Source organism: Erpetoichthys calabaricus, chromosome 5 (genome assembly GCF_900747795.2).
Source record: "Erpetoichthys calabaricus chromosome 5, fErpCal1.3, whole genome shotgun sequence".
Classification (NCBI taxonomy): domain Eukaryota; kingdom Metazoa; phylum Chordata; class Cladistia; order Polypteriformes; family Polypteridae; genus Erpetoichthys; species Erpetoichthys calabaricus.
In genome coordinates, this window is record NC_041398.2 from 177325941 (window position 1) to 177345956 (window position 20016).

The 20016-nt window shown below is 34.8% G+C and overlaps 1 protein-coding gene across 3 annotated transcripts in view; it reads left to right on the forward strand.

Moving 5' to 3' along the window:
• dlc1 (DLC1 Rho GTPase activating protein) overlaps window positions 1–20016 on the forward strand; it is a 445543-nt gene that overhangs the window by 406717 nt on the left and 18810 nt on the right. For 2 of the 3 annotated variants that reach the window (XM_051927797.1, XM_051927798.1), the window contains 3 exons: window positions 13053–13124; window positions 17251–17332; window positions 19189–19252. In XM_051927797.1, coding sequence (XP_051783757.1) covers window positions 13053–13124; window positions 17251–17332; window positions 19189–19252 — 218 coding nt within the window. Of the gene's footprint in view, window positions 1–1116; window positions 1518–13052; window positions 13125–17250; window positions 17333–19188; window positions 19253–20016 lie in introns of those variants that run through there. The other variant, XM_028802247.2, reaches the window with a different exon arrangement.

Below are 20016 nucleotides of genomic sequence, written 5' to 3' on the forward strand. Positions count from 1 at the left end.
AAATGATTTTGCTGGGAATCATTTAACCTCTAAAGATTAAGGATCATGATTGTACAGAAGCAGACCAAAAACACAGTGAACAACACCTTAAATTGCTGAAGAAATGCAGAAATATAGTACCGTAGATGCAGCTCTGGCGGGTTAAGTGACATGCTTAGAGTTGCACAATGAGCCAATGTTGGAGAATGAGTTTTGAACTGGTGGTGTACAGTTCAAAGCTTTATTGACTAGGCCAAAAGACCCACTCTGTAGGCCTAAAAAATACAGATTTAGTATTACTGTAAGGGCACTCAGCTGATGTTTTGCCCTGCAATAGAATGCATTAAAACTGAGAAACAGAGAGCCTTAAGAATGGGCCTGAGTTGCCTCGAAAGCTTGCATATTGTAATCATTTTAGTTAGCCAATAAAAGGTGTCATTTTGCTTGACTTTTCACTAAAGCACCTTTAAATAAACCCTTTAACACCAAATACTAAAACTCAAAAAATAATGCGAGGAAATTTCAAATTGAAAAAAATGACAAAGTATATACTGCCAAAATCTTGCTGACATTTGCTTTTTGTACTTCTAAAGGGCTCCTCTTTGACATACACGTTCGATAGTCCAATCTACAGCAGGTCTTCTCTGCATTTTTCTTTACTCAAGCTCGTCGCCCCATATATCCTTATCTAATTTTATTCGACCTTAAAGCTTTACTAGGTTCAAACATATTTTGCAGCGCAGTTTGAGAGTGTTATATACAGTTTTATGTTTAAGTGTACATGTACAACACTTAACGAGTAACACAGAATCCTTATTTGTGTATTATTCACTTCTGAAGTTAAATTCAAGTTTTGTTCTTTACGTCTGAACCATAGGTTAAGAAAGGGAATAATTCAATATCCAATTACTTCGGTTTTTCGTTTTCTCTGTGACTGCGATTGTGTTAAAAACAAGTTCTTTAAAGAAATAACTGTTACATCTCATATGTACTTATGTATAATTAACGAACATTACAGAAAGTTTTTATGCTTTGTATTGCTATCGAGTTAGCCACCTCCCTAGTTCGCTCAGTTAGTAGAATCCAAAAAGGGGCGTGGTCTTACTGTTCTATACACGGCATCTTTCCAATTCATTCACTCACTGTTATTCTGTGACTGGAGGGCGGGCAGTTTGCAGTCATTAAACTTTTTGTTTTTCATTTTCTGACGTTTCTTTTTTTGACTCCTAGTGAAAGTGGATTTATTTAATGAAGGACTCTTTGTAAGGAACGCACACATGTATTTTTGCTTTTCTCATTTTTGCATTTGCTGCTTTGCTGAAAAATTACTTTTTTTAACAAGTTAAATCATTGCTGTAGTAGTGAGACTTGCTACGTGCGGCTTGCTACCAGCAGCGCTAACATAATGGATAACATCGGCGTCATCTCCTGACCTTTTCAATTTAAAGATCTGTGGTTAACTACAGAACTTGTATGCTGGCAGGTATTGTGGATTCTGTAAATGTGCAAAGTGAAGGAAGCAGCAATGATTTTAACACGTGAGTACTTGCTCTTGATAACGAGTTTACCTTTGCTTTTTTGTTTTCATTCATTCAGTAACCTTAACCGTAATTTGATTTGAAGAGAGGGGGCTTGTGATACATTATAATGAACTAGAAGAGCGCACCCTTTATAAGCTGTAACTGGCGGTAGGAAAGTGGGTTTTATATAATTAACGTGAGCTAGGTTTCTATGTGATGCTTCGGTAGCGATAGCCTGCAGGACTGCGTTTCAGATCTTGCGTTGCGTTGAAAGATGACAGATAAAAGATTCGTTCCGTTTGCCTACGTGCCTGCATGCCAGTTATGGGGTAGCTGTGCTGCTCCGGGGGCAGTGTAGGGGGGCGTCCATGCAATATTCACAACAGAGGTGCCTTGTTTATATTTAGGTGGCCAAGACTGACCGGGTGCAGGATAGCTTGAAATACATAATAAGCATTCATATGCAGCGCCAATCGTACCCAGTTGCATAATTAGAATCCCCGAATTGTCTCATTTCCGAAGGGAACAACACTACCTTGATTTCATTGTTACTAATCCTGTATCTTAAAGTTACCAATTCAAGCCCTAGCTTAACTGTTTCGTTCCGTGTTTGCGGATCTGAAAAAAAAGGTTTGGTTGACTAAGACATCAATTGCAAAAGATTAAAGAAATGTATACAATACGAAGACAGTAATGGTTTACAATAGAGGATACGAATTGAAACGTCGATATGGTAGGTATATGTTCATAATTTCAAACGGGTGTACATTTTAATATTTGAATGTATTAATACATGTAATATTAAATGTTTCGTCTTGTTAGAGCGATCACGTTGTTCTTACAGCTTTAAAAAAATGAAAAATCACCTTTAGGATAAGTTATTTTAAACAACTGAAAGAATCAATTTATTTAAGCAATAAGCTTTTAAAGGTTTGTTCTTCCAAAAACTTTGCTACTGTTAATTCTGGAACAGTGGCTAATTGGGATGTCATGTAAAGCACATCCTGCACAGCGTTTGAAAGCGTCAGAGGCATTCCAAAGTTTCAAGAACTTTTTTCTTTTTGTATGTAATTCTGTGCAAATAGTGCAAGAACTGTATAACTTCTAAATTTATTTTATAGTGTGCCCTTTTTTATAATGAGCAACATGAGAAGGATCTTCACAGCGGCATGATAAAGTATTTAACTAGTTGGCATTTAATCTACATGCAGTACACCGGAGCAGACTCAGGTTAAGTTAAAGGACTTGTGTAGAGACACATAGTGTGGTTGGTAGTGACCAATACCGTTTACCTCATTGGAATCAACCTGAATTGATCTTATCGATTTTTTTGTATTATTTTACTAATATGTCATTTTTTACTTAAACGTTTTCATGCTGTTTCATAATATTTGTGTATTTTTTTAATGTATGCAGTGTTGCGTTGAACATACACCGCAGTCAGCTAATTATTAGTCTGCTGGAAGTGAAAATTTTGTGCGACCCTACCTCCTCCCAACCCCCACTCTGGTGCCTTGAAGCCCATGACATCACCTGAGCCTTTGCTTTGATCTTATGGTTACAGGGCCACCCCCTACTGGCAGTCACAAAACATTAGTATCAAACAGAGGAACAAATCAAATACTGTAGACAAATTTAAAATTCTACTATAGTAAACAAGATAGATGTTTTCAAATGTAGCTGTCATCTTAGAAAATGTTAACTTCCCAAGACACATTCATGTTCTGGAGAGTTCTTGGAATAAATTAATAATAAAATATTAAACATTTCATTAGTTTTTTATAACATTAATATTTAATTCTTTACACAAATAGAATACATTAATATTTGTGATGCTTTTAGCAGGGAGTTAAAATCAAAAATTTGACCAAATTAATAACAGATGTTGCTTTAAGTTGCTTCATCTTTCATATAGTAGTGCCTGTCTGCAACAGAAAGATTAGATTCCAGATTAACATCCCCCCCCCCTCTCTCTCTCTCTGTCTCTTCTCCTTCATCTTAGTTTGTTGTAAGAATATATGGGTGCAGATTGCACATAGCCTGGGTGTGTAAATCTATCATCAAGATGGAAAGAGCTGTTGGGATCAATGTATTTAGAGAATCCATCTGGCCAGCAGCCTGTTTCTGTAGCACAGCGTAGAAAATCAGCACTGGGTACTTCCATTATTCCTGTAAGTGTGCCTTTTTCAGGAGGCAGCAGATGGTTCAGCTCCTTTGGACTCATTGACCTTTCTTTATGATCCTGACTGAAATATGTCGTCCTTATTTAGACTCCTTTCTTATTGGAACAAGGCAACTCAGGGTTCCCATCTTCACAAAAACCTACAGCTGTAAGAAGAAGTCTGTGTAGAAACATGAAACGACGAAGTCTTAAAGCCTTTTGTTTATTAAGGCTTACTCTCTTTCAATGAAAATCAGAAGGTTAATTCACGCATTTCCAACTGTGTGACAAAACGTTTGACACAATTTGAATGTCTTTTGCCACTATGTCAACTATCAAATGACTACATCTGTTAGTATGGAGCCAGAGGGATGGAAATTGCAAATGCGTATGTAGCTTGAAGCATAGCCCAAGTCTCCATGCCACAAACAGTCAGTGCAGACAGAGCATACGCAACTGGAAATTTTGCCCTTGTATTTGTCATTTCTTTTAAGGTAATAATTTTATTTAGAGATTTTCACAACCTCCCAGTGAATCTTCCGGAAAAGGATTAGATGGGTTCAGTAATGGATAAAGGAACCTTTTAATATTGGATGAGTACCTGGGGAACATGATATATAGTTTTCGGAGATTAAATGATGAAATGTCAGATAGAAAATTAAAGAGAGAAGTTTGATTTTTGGTCAAGATTTGAAAGTTGCACCTCTAAATTGTATCCATTGCGAATGTGTGTGGGTGAGTGCCTGAGTGTACCCTGTGATGGATTGGCTCTTCTTTCAGGGTTGTTTTTTTCTTGAATCTAATGTTGCTGGGACCGGCTCTGGTCCCTTTGTGTCTCTGGATTAAGTGGGTTTGTGAATGTAAGAAAATGTAGTGTATGTGATGTGAACACACCAGCCCATTTACACAATTACTGTGGCTAATCCTCCTGGAAAAGTTGGTGTACAATGGACTTATTGTAATGTGGTTTAGGTGGGAATCCTAAAACATTTTGAGCAGTGAACATCCACATTTAGGAGGTAGATTATCAACACTGATCATCAATTGTTGTATTCTCATTGGATGTTATAATGTTTTCAAATAGTTTACAGTGAACTGTATCTGAAAACTGCAAAGGGATAGTGAGAAATCCAGGTGTCTTAAGAGTTTTATTCAAGGTAAGCAGTCATGACAGGGATTCAGTAGCATTTTAATTTAAAGCAGTATATAGCACCTTTCAAAGAGAGCACTAGCACAAAATACTTTGCAAAACAATCAAGGTGGTCATAATACAATATACAAACAATAGATTACAATACAAGATAAATCAAACAATGCTTTGCATATATTTAAGAGTAGATAGGACAGTACAGTAAACAATCAAGAGGATAATACTTCAAAAGAGAAAGGATAAAAGGATGAGATTAAGCGCTACAGATTAAATACAGAATAGTAGTCTTAAAATGCAGTGGAAACAAGTTGTCCTTCAACCTCAATTTGAGGGTAAGGACAGAAGAAACTTTACTGACAAGATTCAGAGTGAAGGCGTAAACCACGTAGAGCATGAGATGCTATCTAGCATAATAAAATGTAAAAAGAATGGCATGGGGTGGGGGAGTTCAAAATAAATTAATTCTAAAGGACACGACCCTACATTTGCTTATGCTGCTCTGAAAATTGAGCATGGGATGGATTAAACATTATCCAAAATAACAGAGAACAAAATAAGTACAGATGGTATTACACGAAACAGGCAAGCAATCAGCAACTTTATCCTCACCCAATGTTCCGTTCAGTTAATGGAAGCATGGCCTTTCAGGGGACTTGAAAGTTTTGTAGAGGATTTATTTTTGACAAGCAGTTTTCTGTTTATTAAAATGTCAGTCATTTATAATAAGTAGGAATATAAGTTCATTTTGTAAATGCATTTTACTTCTCTTCATCTTGTGCTGTTTCACTAATAAATTATGTTTTAGCATGCCTTTAAAAATTATTTTATACCACTGATGTTAAGGATAGCAGCATTCCTTGTGACCGCCTTTTCACATTTGTACATTTTGCATTTAAATAATTATAATTGCGAGAATTTAATGTTATTCTTGGCCAAAGTCTTTGTATTCTCTGGCTGCAAACAAAGAGCGGCATGCGAGCTACAGGATGGTTCAATACAGTAAACAAATTCACACGCTTCCTACTAACAGGAAAGTGGAAATGAAGTCATTTGCAGAGCTGGGACTTGAAGACAATAGCTAAACTGCCCCACAAGAATCAAGTAATTTAAAATCAGTGAACAGGATTTCTACATAATGATCAAACAGGTCATTTACTTTCCATGTCTTCATATGCTACAGGTCACAGAGTTTTATTGACAATCTTAATGCTTTTTCGTATAGTTGTTTTACTTTTTATGGTTCTTGTTGAGGTAAAACACCATCAATTAAATTCACTTATACAGTTTTTTTTTTAACCTGTTTGGTATGGAGCCAGTACACCACTGGTGTTTGGTATATTAAGCTGTCAGAGGAAGGTCTTATAATGACCAAAGTGTTTGCCAGATTATTAAGCAAAGTACTTGAAAATCTTCATCATTTTTTTAATCCCTGTGCATATTTAAATGATACCTGATTCTCACCATGCTGGAATCTTGTTGAAAGCTGGTTATGAGTCTTAATAACGTCAGGATGGATGGAGCCAGGAAGTAAACACTGGGCTGGAATGTGAAGACGGCGGCTTTGGATATTATGTTTGCCTACAAGCCATCGGGACATGGGGGGGGGGGGTTACGGAATGCAACAGTTCCTGCACTTTCTCAAGAGTTCAGTGAAACGAATTAACATTTGTTTTCTAATTGACTTTGTTTCCATACTCAGATCATCAGTTTTTCTAGACTAAGAAATGTACATTGTTGAAAGAGTGAAAGACAGGCAGTTTTTTTTTTTAAAAGTTGTACTGTAAAAATATACTTGAATCAAAAGTATTGATTGACGAACACGCACAGCTGTTATGTTTTGTGAACAGCGATTTTTCCAAAACTATAGTGTTTAGTATGTACAGGTCTCTTTTTTTGTTATGAGGAAAGTTTGAGACCTCTTTCAATTAGTAGTGTATTTTTGGATGGAAAACAAATGTAGGTAATATGGAAATAAGTCAGATTTTTTGATTGGGAGCAGGTTATCCTATTGAAAGGTAACGGTGTATTGAATGTTACTGCTTGTATCTGTTGCATCATGTGTAAGAAGATCAAACACATTCCATTATGGACCTGTACATTTTACCTTAAGGGTCCTATCGCCTCACAGCAGTTTTCTGCTTATTTCTTTACTTGTAGATTTGTTTTATATTGACTGAGCTGCATCTTCTTGATGCTGAGGAAATAAACCTAACTTTGTTTTATTTAACGTCCCCTCATGTATTTGTTATTTTTTTTCATATTTAGTCAAAAAATGTTTTAGGACTATTTTGACAACATAGATTTGTTTTTTGAACAGGGTGTGATGGAAGGCTGCATATTTCCAATGCCTGAATTTTTATTAACTGTTTTAGTAAGGTTAAGTGACCTTTATTAAGAGTAATTTAATTTAATCCATGGCTTTTATATATCTTTAAATGTTCCTATCCAGATGAGAAGATAGATATATATACATAGAGTTAGCAAGGCACTTCAGATCTCTTAACTTTTTTGTTAATTTTCTAAACTTTATCTTTATCTCCTTAATTTCTGTTTTTAATGATGTAATCAAAATATTAATATTCATTTAGATTTTTTAATAATATGTTTTGAAATTTAACAAGTGATTGATAACAACAGGAACATATTTTATTAATTTATCTTTGGAATTTTCTTGAAACTAAGATATAAGATTCATTTTCAAATCATACTTGGATAACTTGGCAAAAAATGCAAAAAGTAAGCCCTCATTTGTTGCATGTAGTTTAGTTAGTGTTTGTATGAGCTTTCCCCTGGATATTCTGTTTCCCCCCTCATCCCAAAGATCTGCATTTTAAGTTAAATTGACAAATGACAATATGCCTGTTGTGAAGAGAGTATGATGGATGTATGTGTAAGTGTGCCTCATGATGAGGTGCCATCCACTCCCAAGACTCTGTAATACAAAATTCAAGTTTCAAATTTAATGAATTAAAGAATGCTTTGCATACTCCAGCATGAGCCGCTAACATTGTTTGTCAGAATAAACATTTTACGTCCGTGTCTTACTATTGTATTAAGGTTCCCGTTGAAATTAAAAGGTGTTCTTTAAAACCGGAGAAGATCATATAATGTAAAGAAAACAATTCATAGTAGCTTGTAGTTTTTGTATATACAATGTATGTTTTTCATTTATTTGAATGAATGATTTAAATGAAAAAAACATCACTTACCCTATGAGGTCACCAGTTTCACATTCAGTAACTAAACCCATGACAGAGCCTCATTGAAATTTGAATGTTCCTAATGTTCACACTCCGGCCAAACAGCTTAATTTTTTTGAGATCTTTATTTATTAGCAGTGTCTTGTCACTTACTCGCTGGATTTATGATGTTTGTTTTAGCACCTTCTTTCTGGCAGGTTTACTGTCAGGGCATGCTTTTGGTATTTAAATGGATCCTGCCATTTCACCTCGGATGTAACTCTGGGACTGTTTTGCTTCAGGGTCTGAAATGCCTATTTCATTCAGACCTGCAAGCCTGAGTGTACGTGAAAACATACACACATGCAACGTTACCTGTTTTCATTCTGCTGCTAGCCTGTGGTCCACTTTATTGTTTGTTTGTTGCTTAATGCTGTAATTGATAGCAGAAAAACAAATTCCTCTTGTTAAAGCTGTTATTTTAACATAATATCAGATTCTCAAACCTGCTTAGTCCAATTCAGGGCCTCAAGGAGCTGGAGATATCCCAGTAGTATCAAACACAAGGCTGAACCAGCAATGAATAGAATGTCACCAACTTTATTACCCACACTTGAATGGGACGCATTTAGAGTAACCATTTAACCTAACACACATATTATCTGGGATAGGGAATCCATACAGAAAATGGGTGACCATTCAATAACCGGACATGATATTTGAAGTTAAGACACTAGACCTGTGTGACATCAATGTGTTTAAATTAAACTAAAATAAACAAAAAAAAATTTGTACTTCATTTACATCAAATCAGTTCTTACAGGTTCAGCTGGTACTTCTTAATATTTTAGCTCATTTTGATTGAAAATTCAATATACTCAGTTTAAGATCATTCAACTGTAATACTCGGCTGATATTTCACTAAATGTATGTGATTGCTTAGATATCAGAGTATCAAATACAGATAGAATTTTTATCTACTATGGCACTGCATGGAAGCAGCACTAAGTAGGAATTTATGATGCCTGACAGCGTTGCACTTTTAAGTAAAAAAAAATACAAAATAATAAATAAGTTTCTTCTTTAACTAATAGGGACAAAGCACTGGGGGGATGGGGGCCTAAAATCATCTGGTGTCTGTGAGAACCAACTCCATTTGGCATCCACTGTCTAAAAGAGTGTTTTACATTTCATTGAGGAGTTGTCCAGTGATTGAAACAATGTCCAAACAGCATTTGGCAGTAATTTGTAAGATGTTAAGAAATTTGGCACCATGTTTCGAATCTTTGAATTGCATTTACCTGACTGTGCTACAAATTGTTTAACTAACTGTAGTACAAATGTCTTCTGTTTAAAACATATCCAAGTTAGCTGATTTATTTTAAATATAACTTATCTGCATTTGTAATTGTGGCTCTAAATATGCATTGAAAAGACAAAAAAATAGAGAAAAATTAGTTATGCCAATATTGTTTTACTTAATATTCCACGTATGCCTGAATTAAGGGCATATATGACTAAGGGAGTAGAACCAAATGTACTAAATGACATATGTGCTATATACAGGAAGTCTAATAAAAAATATTTTTTGTACCTATTTTAGATGCCGCTATAGCTTGACTCTTTGACATGTAGTCCTCTTTCTAGGTGTGTGTGTATGACTTACTATATTCTGTACACTACATGTTTAACATACAGACATATTGTCACAAGCTCCCTTCAAAAAAAAAAAAGAAAAGAGTTGAGCAGTTCAGACCTGTCAGGAATTTTGAATGCTATTTCCAGAGTAGATTTCCTACTTCCTTTTTATCACTTGGTCTGATGACAGATCGTAAAGGGAATGGCTGACATACTGAACCCTGAGTTTATTTTTATAGCTTCGTGATCATCACTTCTTTCAGATTGTATTCATCCAATTTTTTTACTCTCCTTTTAGCTTTTGTCCTGACCTTTTATTTATCAAACAGGAAAGAGGGTAGATGGCTCTTGGCAATGGTTTGCTGGTCCAGGGAACCATGAAGCCCTGGGGTCAGGTAAACCTATCTCTAAAGCAGCCTTTTATGGCCCTCGCTAGAGGTCAGTTTCCTGGAAACCATCAGCACTGTGGCAGATCTTTTACTTCCAAGTTTGCTCTTTTTTAACCTTTTCCTAAATATAACAAAATGGAGCAAGCATTACCATCTACTTCAACTGATTTTTGGCATTGTTTGAATTTTTATATTCCGGTACATTTATTAAGAATAAGGTAATCATGCCCAAATGAATAGAACAGAATTTATTGATCACCAGAGAATAAATACATATTATCGTAAATAAAGGTAGACCACACATTTAAACAGTTAAACAACTAACAAATACTAAAATTCACCAGAAATGAACATCTTTTGAAAACCCTGGAATAAATAAAAATGATATAAGTAAGGTCTTTATGACTGATTAAATAGTGTTTAATATGTATTCTGATAGCATTTGGCAGTCTATGTATGTTTTATTTATAACCTCAATAGGTGCAGAAGAAGGAACTTCTTAGTGATTAAGTTTTGTGATACAATATTATGGTGGAGGAATAGACAGCGATTGTCAAGGTGTTGATCAAAGATATCCCTCTGCCCAGACTGCTTTCTCTTTACATTTATATAGTCTTACAGAGAGAAATAAATAAGGGTGGAGGGAATGCAGATAAACAGACAAAATAATTTACTGAGATAAGCAGAGAAAAGCCAAGCAAAATGACACCTTTTATTGGCTAACTAGAAAGATTACAATATGCAAGCTTTCGAGGCAACTCAGGCCCCTTCTTCAGGCAAGATGAAGAAGGGGCCTGAGTTGCCTCGAAAGCTTGCATATTGTAATCTTTCTAGTTAGCCAATAAAAGGTGTCATTTTGCTTGGCTTTTCTCTACATTCATAATGGCTAACACGGTACAACACCCTAGTACTACTGAGATAAGCAGAAAGAGACCTCCATTGTTTAAAAGTGAACAATGATGCATGCTTCTATTGGACGACAGGGTTTGCTTGAGGGTAGTAGACCCTGTTTTGTATAGCCAGAACTGAAATCTGTAATGACACCTGAATCTGAATTGGGATCTCAAGCCCTGTGTCATTTTTATCTAAAGAAGAACCTTGTCTGCCAATATATTACTGTATTCCAGGACTTGACCAAAAGTGACTCTGAAAACGAGTGCAAAGTGGTAACCCAGTGGATCTGGAGTCATGAAATGACTTTGAGTTTGATTGCTCACTAGCAGAAGGAATAAACCAGGGACGAGAAAGATAAATGCAGATAGGTGATAAGTAAGTAACTGTTTAGGATAGGCAGGTGCTTGATCAGAATATGATGGGGAGATGCTTAGTCAGAGAGACAGGTACAGAGCAAGTCCCAGAGGGGTCTTTTTTTTACTTTGTGCTTTGTGTTCTCCTTTTGTTTGACTCACTACTCCAAATTTATAAATATAGTACCATTTTTTTATGTCTGTGTCTGTGGAGATTTTCCAGTACATATATAGTACCAGAGTTAAGGAGTGCATTCAGGAAGAGTAAAAGTAGTTTTTGTGACAAGAGTGACATTGTTTTGCTCAGCAGGATAAGCTGAGCATGCTCAGCATTTTAGTAGAGAAATGTGAGTTTATAAGTTGGAGCCCACAAAGTGACTAACTTTCAGCAGCCCTTACAGTCTTTCTTTAAATATTTTTGTTTTTATATTTGTATATTACATAAATGTACACAAATGGATATTCAGTGTGCATATACATTTTGTCAAAAATGGAAATCAAAGTAAATACACTGTGTATAATATAATCAAATTAAGATTTAGGATTACAAGCCACTGTGAAATTAATAGGCATGTGTGCAGTCAGAAAAATTCTATGCAAAGTATCACATTACAGAGCTTAAAGTGTGACACATAGCTAAAGCTGACAATCTCTATAGATGACAGGTTTGTAAATATCTATTAAAGGCTTTAGTCAGTAATGGTAACTGATACTGTGACACCCTGCATTTTTAAACTTTCCATGATGTTCTTCAAGTCTTTTCTTATTCAAAAAGACCAGTCTTTAAATTTTGAGGGAAATGTATTTCATCCCTTTCTTATTTCTGCATTTCAAGATGTGTTTCATGTTAATACCTGGCCAGTTTTATTAATTTGCCATTTGTTTCCCCCCTCTAGAAGGCTTTAATACTGTCCAAAGCAAACTCATCTGAGAAAGAGCCAGAGCCAGCTTTCCATTTGTTAACTTTTTCAGGAAACATGTTCAGTTTGCTTAGTGAGAACTCAGTTTTCCAAATGCCCTTTAGGCCAATTACACTTTTGCTAAAGCTTTTAATGATGTAATGTGTTGGATACAAGGTAGTAACAATGAGCTTTTAGCCTTAAGGGGACATTTCTTACATTTTTCTTTATTATATATTTTACTGATATGTCTATTGGGCCTTGTAATAATTTCAGTAATTCTTTGCATTTTCCACTTCTAACACTGAATAGAAATGTAGTTTGATGAGTTTTTAAATGGAAATCAAATTAGCTGCTTACTTTTTTAATGTGTGCTGGTGTCCAAAGATGCAGGGAGCTTCTATTTTGAAAACCAAGTGTCACTTTTAGATAGCTTCTGCTGATCTTTGTATCCTCCCATGCATTACTGGCATACATCAGCAGAATAACATTAAACCATAATTTTCTCAATTTATCAGCATTGGCTTATTTTTAAATAGTGGTAACCACAAAAAAGAAATAGTTTGTTTAAGAGTTCAACAGATTATCACACTGGCCTTCTGTTACAAGCCTAACAGGCAAGATAAAGCAGTTTGATCATCAACATCAGTTCTTATCTAACCACTAAATAATGAAGAGCTTTTCAGCTTACAACAAGAAATTGCTGTCTGCTATCATTGGTAGATTTTATAAACTGAATCCCAGGTTCATTATGACTAAAAGGATAAAGTTCCTCATAGCACTCAGACTGGAAGAAACTTTGAAAAAGGATGCTGCCTCCATGCAAGCTATAAAAGCACCAAGCTGTCTGTTTGCCACAAATTAAATGAGTTTGTTCTCTTTTGTTGTAGAAATCGAAGCAAAGGAGGCCTGTGACTGGCTACGGGCAGCAGGGTTCCCACAGTATGCACAACTCTATGAAGGTAATGCAATTTTCTGGCTTCTTATGTGTGGACAAAGGTAATTTACGTTACAACCTTTTGGGCAATCTTTCACAGTGGCACTCTGTAATTTTTTTTTTATTATTACTTAGAGTTGGCTTAATTGCTCTTCACTACCATAAAACAGTAAATGTGGCTAAGCTTTGTGTTTTGACTTGGCTTCATAATACAACAGCAAAAAGAACAAATATTACTGTTAAATCAAAACAGTCTTACTTCATAAAGCTAAAAAGCTTACTCTAGTAATCAATGTGAGTTTAATTGTTTTGATTAACAAAATCCATTTTATTTGTCGCATTTGTTCCATATCCCAAAAAACATGCAACTAAATGTATTATTATCATCTTTTCCTTATCCCAACTCTCTCTACATCACTGAATATTTTTTATATGTTGCCTCCTTTTTATCTTGTTCAGTGAGTGAATATTTGTTGTTAATAGCTGTATTACGTTTTCGGGTCCTGACATATACAATAAACCATAACTTCCCAAAGTTACTTTCAAGCAATTTGTTATATCTCTGCTTATTTGACACAAAGCTTAAAATAGATAAATGTAGTGTAACTTGATGTGACTGTTCATTTTAAACAAAATATATAGCCTTTGTTACAAGACTCATGCAGTGGACTGAACTTCTGTCAATGTCAGTGAAATTAAAAATTTTGTAGCAGCAAGCCTTCTCACTTATTTAGTTATGGTGTATTTTTTAACCTGCTTTTTCTTATTTGAGAAAGTCTATTAGTTAATCAATATATGTTTTATTTGGCACCTGTTATAGCAATTATTTTAAGCAAATTAGGAAAGCAAACAAGAATACTATATAAAGTCACAAAAACTAAAAAGATGAATTGCAATATCATTCAGTTCCATAATTAATCAGTGAGAAGTACAGAGCATCTGGCTAGAATCTGCATGTACTCTATTCTGAGTAAGATAAAAATAGAAAAACAATAAAGTAGACTTACAAAGAAGCAGGCATTATTATGGTAATGCATATACAGTGATGCCTTTTATTAAAGTGTTAAAAGATTGAGTAAGATCATTTGCAGGTATGATTCAAATGTTAAAGTTGATAAAGACTAAAACTAACACCTTAGAAGAGATTTACAAAACAGGAGCCAACATTGCATAAGAGTCATCACCAGGTTTTTATATGCCAGGAAAAACATTATGTTACACTGAACACAAAATCAGATTGTGCATGTATAATATACCACAAGTGTTCCAGGATATGCATTCTCCTTTAGTAGCACGTTTAGTAACATGTTCAAAATACAACATGCATAGACAAAATAGAAAAAGGGAATTGACATTTACATACATAAACATATATAACAATATTATGACAATATGAAACTCCATTAGCATAACAGTTCCAATACAACATCAGACAACAGAAAATAGCAAAACAAAACTTCAGTTTACAGCATTCCTGGAGAAAATAAAATTCTTGGAGGTCTACATTCTTAAAGAACAAGGAAAGTCACCATTGTGTTGATCTAGGTCAGCTGACCACTTGATTTGACATGTAGAGTGCCAAGGATTATTGTGAGCACCAAACACACCAAACAATCTGGAGATGACTGAGAAACAAGAAATTGTTGTCAAAAGACAAGCAAGGGTCAACATACCAGAGGAGTCAAAATAAGAACGAGTAACGAAAATCAAACAACAACACAAACATGGAAAGGCAGAATCAGAAAAGGGTCACAACCAAAACACAATAATTACTATTCTATAGCTTTTCCCAGCAGCATCATTTAAACAGATTACATAAGGTCTACCAAGCAATGTTAAAGTTTATGTCTTTATTGCTTGGATAAGTGTCTTAAAAAAATTGTTCTCAGTTTATATTATTTTCTGAAAACCAGAGATGGGAGTTTGATTGTTTAGAATATGTTAGATTTAGAATTTGGTACAATTTATTATCTGTTAATCCACAAGATGAATATCATTTACAATGTATCTCCTTTGTGATTTATCATTTTTTGATTTACATGCACATGAAATGCATTCAACAGAGGTTTGTATTGTGCTATTTTTGGCTTGGATCACTGCATTACACCCAGCAGTAAAGACACAGCCAGCTCTCCTTCTCATGATTAATAAAATATTGTATTAAAACACACAACAAAAATTTAGTAGTGACAAATGATCAGTTTTTCTTATTTTATTTAGTGCTTTTTTGATTTGTTCTTCTTTGATCACTTGAGTCGATTAACAGCAAATATGATAAAATTTATGTAATACCAATTATTGCTTTAGAAAATCTCAGAACATTAGTTATTTTACCTGTATGTGTGAAGGTACAGAGAAATCTTTAACTCTCAGAAGAACTTTCTACAAATGACTATATTGCTTCTGCAGAAGAAAGCTATTGAGTATTCTCTGATATCCTCTGAATGATGAACTAATTTTCTAGATCTTTCTAGATAGTTAAAAAGCTGTAAATCCTTGAGTTTTGAATTTGGATGAAGTATTTAAACATTGCAGCCAAAAATGAAAGTGAATGGGATCTTAAAAGTAAACATAACTTTAGAAACAACTGCCATTTCACATGGACATCAGTAAGCAACTTGAGTCAGTCAATTGGCTGTATTAAAGATCTACAATCTTTTTATTTGGCAACCAAGTTAATTATCCCTGTAATAGGAAAGTTTATACTTTTTGATGTGTGGATTCGTCATAACGTTTAACAGGGCTACCACTGATAACCCAGTGCTTTTCCATATTTGTTACTTGGAATTATCTGTGTTTCTTTCAAAGTTCTTACTTTGAAGTGATGTGATCTGAAATACACTGAAAATCTCATCTGTTTACTCTGCTTTACCAGATTATCAAATATCAACACTGCATTTTCAAAGAATTTCAATGCAAATTTTTAACAAAAAAATAAATCATATGTCTTGCTGTCAGAAGTGTCTCATGTCTTCACTTAATCAATACACACAAGAAGTGGAAAGCAAGCAATGTTTTCTTCTTTTGTTCTTCAAGATAGGAAATAAGAAAGTAAAAAAATTGTCCATGTCTATCATATAATTAGCAAATCTGCCAAAAAAGGTATTTTTTCCTTTTTACTACAGTATACTATATTTCATTATAAAACAAGTTCAGAATTTTAAAGAAAAAAGCATTTAAATATTACACATCTTGTCACTGCAAAAAATACTGAAAGTTTAAAACTGTTGAGTTCAAGAATAAGTTGCTTGATATTGTTAAAGGAAACATCTATCCATGTTTATTTCTCAATTTGGACTGAAAGTGAAAATTTTCTCACTTGGTATTTCATAAAGTAATTTGTTTGAGGATATTACTTTGAACAGGTAAATCACATTTAAGACACTTAAATCTATGAACTGTAGTACCTCCAGCATCAGATGGTGGTGTCAGTATCAAAGACTCCATTATGACCCAGCCCTCAGTCAGGGCAGGCGGCTGATGCAGAAATGAAGGCTACACTAGGCAAACATGTTTGCATTTTGGAGAACTTAAAATGGGTCATTGATAATGACTTATAGGGGTGGTTAACAAATAGTACATGGAGAAGCAGAGGTTTATTTTCCTGTTTTTTAATTATGTTTTACATTAGGAGATAATTACATTGTTTTTTTTTGTGTGTGTGCATGGTTTGCACAATAATATGTTACATTGTAAATAAGAATATTTTGTAAATCTGCTATGACTAAAAAAGATTTGTAATTTGTGTAGTTCTGAAAAATTTTGAATTTGAATTGGAAAAGAATGTTTTTCTGCAAAACCATTTATAGGGCATTATATTTTAAAAAATGATAAACATTGTAAGCCTTAACATTTGCCATGTTCGTTAAGCACGATAATCACTCCAGTTTGTTGAATTTCTCAGCCTGAGAATATTCTTGTTCTTCAGCAGTACATCATTCCTTATGTTTTTTTCTCCATTACCTCTCTCCCTGTAAATAAGCTCTCATCTCAATGCATTTGAAGGGCTGGCATTCCTCTGAACATTTCAGTGCAGGTCATCTCTTTCATGGAAAGAGGGCAGAAAGAGACAGATGCTTGCTTTGATGAGAATTTCTCCTGGGATTTCACTCTTTTCTGATTCTCCATCTGGCTGGTTCCTTTTTTTTTAGATTGTCTCTTTCCCATTGAAATTGCTTCAGTGACTCGGGACCATGATTTTCTGGATCGAGATGCCATTGAAGCACTCTGCAGGTAGGTGCAAAGGTAGTAATTGTTACAAGGAAAACATATATCAATAATAATTAAAGTTTATTGTTTACAGAGAAATACACTAGAATAATTTTAATTTTAAAAAGTATCTTTTATTGATGACAAATATGTTTTAGATCCTTTGCAATGTAAGGCTCTTCTTAAGTCAGCAATTAAAGTTTCTGCATAGTGTGATATGAAGATTTGACTAGTATGGTGTGTAGTCAAAGACATCAGCCGTACTGGAACTATGTTGCTTGCTTTGAAAAATAATGCAGTGGGTTTACCTGACTGATGTGAAATTGAAATCCCAAATGTCAAAGATGAAAGGAGTATAGTCAGCTCTATGATGTCATAGATCTTTGAAGCCGCACTTGCATTAAGCTAGGGCACTGAGAAAGAGCAAGGCTTCACTGATATCCGTGACAATTGACTAGCTGCATACCCTTTATAACAGATGACCACTGCTCAGATTGACAGATGCCACAGCTGGATAAAATGTAGAAGACTGTTAAGCTTGATGTACTAATCTAGGCCGGCCAAGCTGTCAACACGATGGGAGATTTATTTCTCAGAGTGGTTGCCAAAGGTCATTTCACTTCACAGGCTTTTGTGTTACTACATTGTAATGAATGCAGTAACACTGGTCTTAGCTACAGTATATTGTACAGCAGTAGTAAATCTGAAGCATTAGAAGTGATTTCAGTGACCCAGAGGTGAATACAAATTATTTTTCCTCTAGTGCCTTTGCAAATTATTCAATATGTTTTAATGCGCTTTCTGCTTCAAGTGTTTAATATTAATGTTTTTAAACATGAACTATATGTTGTCATCAACCAAAATGAGTGTCTGGATACATTCAGTGTCTAAAAGGTAATAAAATCCAAAATAAAAGACTCTAAGCAGTCAGCTTATATTTACAGAAGTATAAAATGCATTAAAATGTGTTCTTTGTCTGTGTTTCCGCTTAATTCCAGTTGGTGGTGATGATGAAGGAGGCATAGACTGTTCCCTCTTTAGAGTAGCAGGCTATTAATTTGTTAGTTCTTAAATAATGCAACGCATGATAAATCTTCACATGTTGTGCGGTAATGTAACACTTCTTAGGTGATAAAGAAATAAAAATTGAAAAGCCTTTTCTTCACTGCGCTAATTGCATCACTACAGATTTTGTTTACATGAATGGGCTAGGTTGGAGGAGTGGAAAGAGGAATTATCTTGATCAAAATATGTGGCGGCATTATCTTTGACTTTTTTTGTTATGTCACGCTATTTAAGAAGTAGTACTATTTAAACAATTCAAAATACATTCTTTCCTTTCGGTCTGACAATGTCTCCCTTCACACTTCAAAGTGAACAGGTTAGTTGCAGAAGGGTATTTGTCTGCGACAGGTTGGCGGCAGATGAGCTATGATAGGATTAGGAGGAGGTTCCTATTTTTGATATTATCCTGAACAACCACTAAGACACAGATGTTTGTGGCACTGCTGGTTTCAAACATGCCTGCCAAGAAACAGTGGGGAAATAAATCAAGCCAGGAAGTTGCAGGTCTTATTAATTGAAAATAAAGAGAAGTAATGTTAAACAATTGCTTTCTAAAGCCATGAAGTGTTGTGATTGGTCCCTCAAAATAGGCTCTCTGAATACCTTTTTGTTTCACTTAATTCGAAAAGATGCTGAATCTCCAATGGAGAGAATATTAATAAAATTCAGAGAAGGAAAGATGTTTAATGTTGGTTGGTTCTTGTCTTTTGAAAGCAAATGTTTTATTTGTTATTTTAGCAGAATTTGGACCTGTCTGTTCTGCTTTACTTTTGGAAAGGATTCACTTAATTCAGCTGCATACCTTTGCTTTACAGGAGGTTAAATACTCTGAACAAATGTGCTGTAATGAAGTTGGAAATAAGTCCACTGCGAAAACGGGTATGTTTATTTACCTATCCTAATTCTTCAACTTCTTTCATAATTTTCAGTCTGCATACATCAAATTCTTAGCCTTACTCTTCCCCCACATTCCAGGATTTGCTAGGATGGATCTTTATTTCGGGGTCTGGCTTTTGCATTTGATGTGATGTCTATAAGATAATTATTTGTTCCTTAATATCAACAGGAAAATTGTTCCCAGCCTTAATGCCCCTGTCTTGTGGTGAACCAAGCACATTTTGATAAAGTCAACAAAATGTATCTGTGTATCTGGTAGTGCATCTTTATAAATTTTGTCTTAGCGTCAGTCTTGTATTATAGAAACAAAATCAGATGTACAGCAAGTAATTGGCTAGTGCCCTGTACTGGACTGATTCTTTACTTGTTCCAGATTCTGCCAGGATAGGCAGTGGTACCCTGTGATCCTAAATTAAATTATGCAGGCTTGAAAATATTATGGTATGTTGTATTACAGTGAAATTTGTTTCTCTGTACAGTATGTAGAATTTGTTTTTCTTATTGATTGATTAAGGTGGCAGCAAGAGAGGTGGATGCAAGTAATTTGGCCACATGAAGTTGACATGGTCTTTGTAGGTGGTCAGTGGCTCTGTGTGCGTTCTTACAATTGGTAACAATGCTACAACTGGTAAAATCTCTGTTTGACATTCCTTTCTTGCTCTTGTGTTGCTCACAGCGCTCTGTCAACTTGTCCGCATGCAAATAAGGTTCCAGATGAATACATCTAAGCAGCCAACAATGCAGGC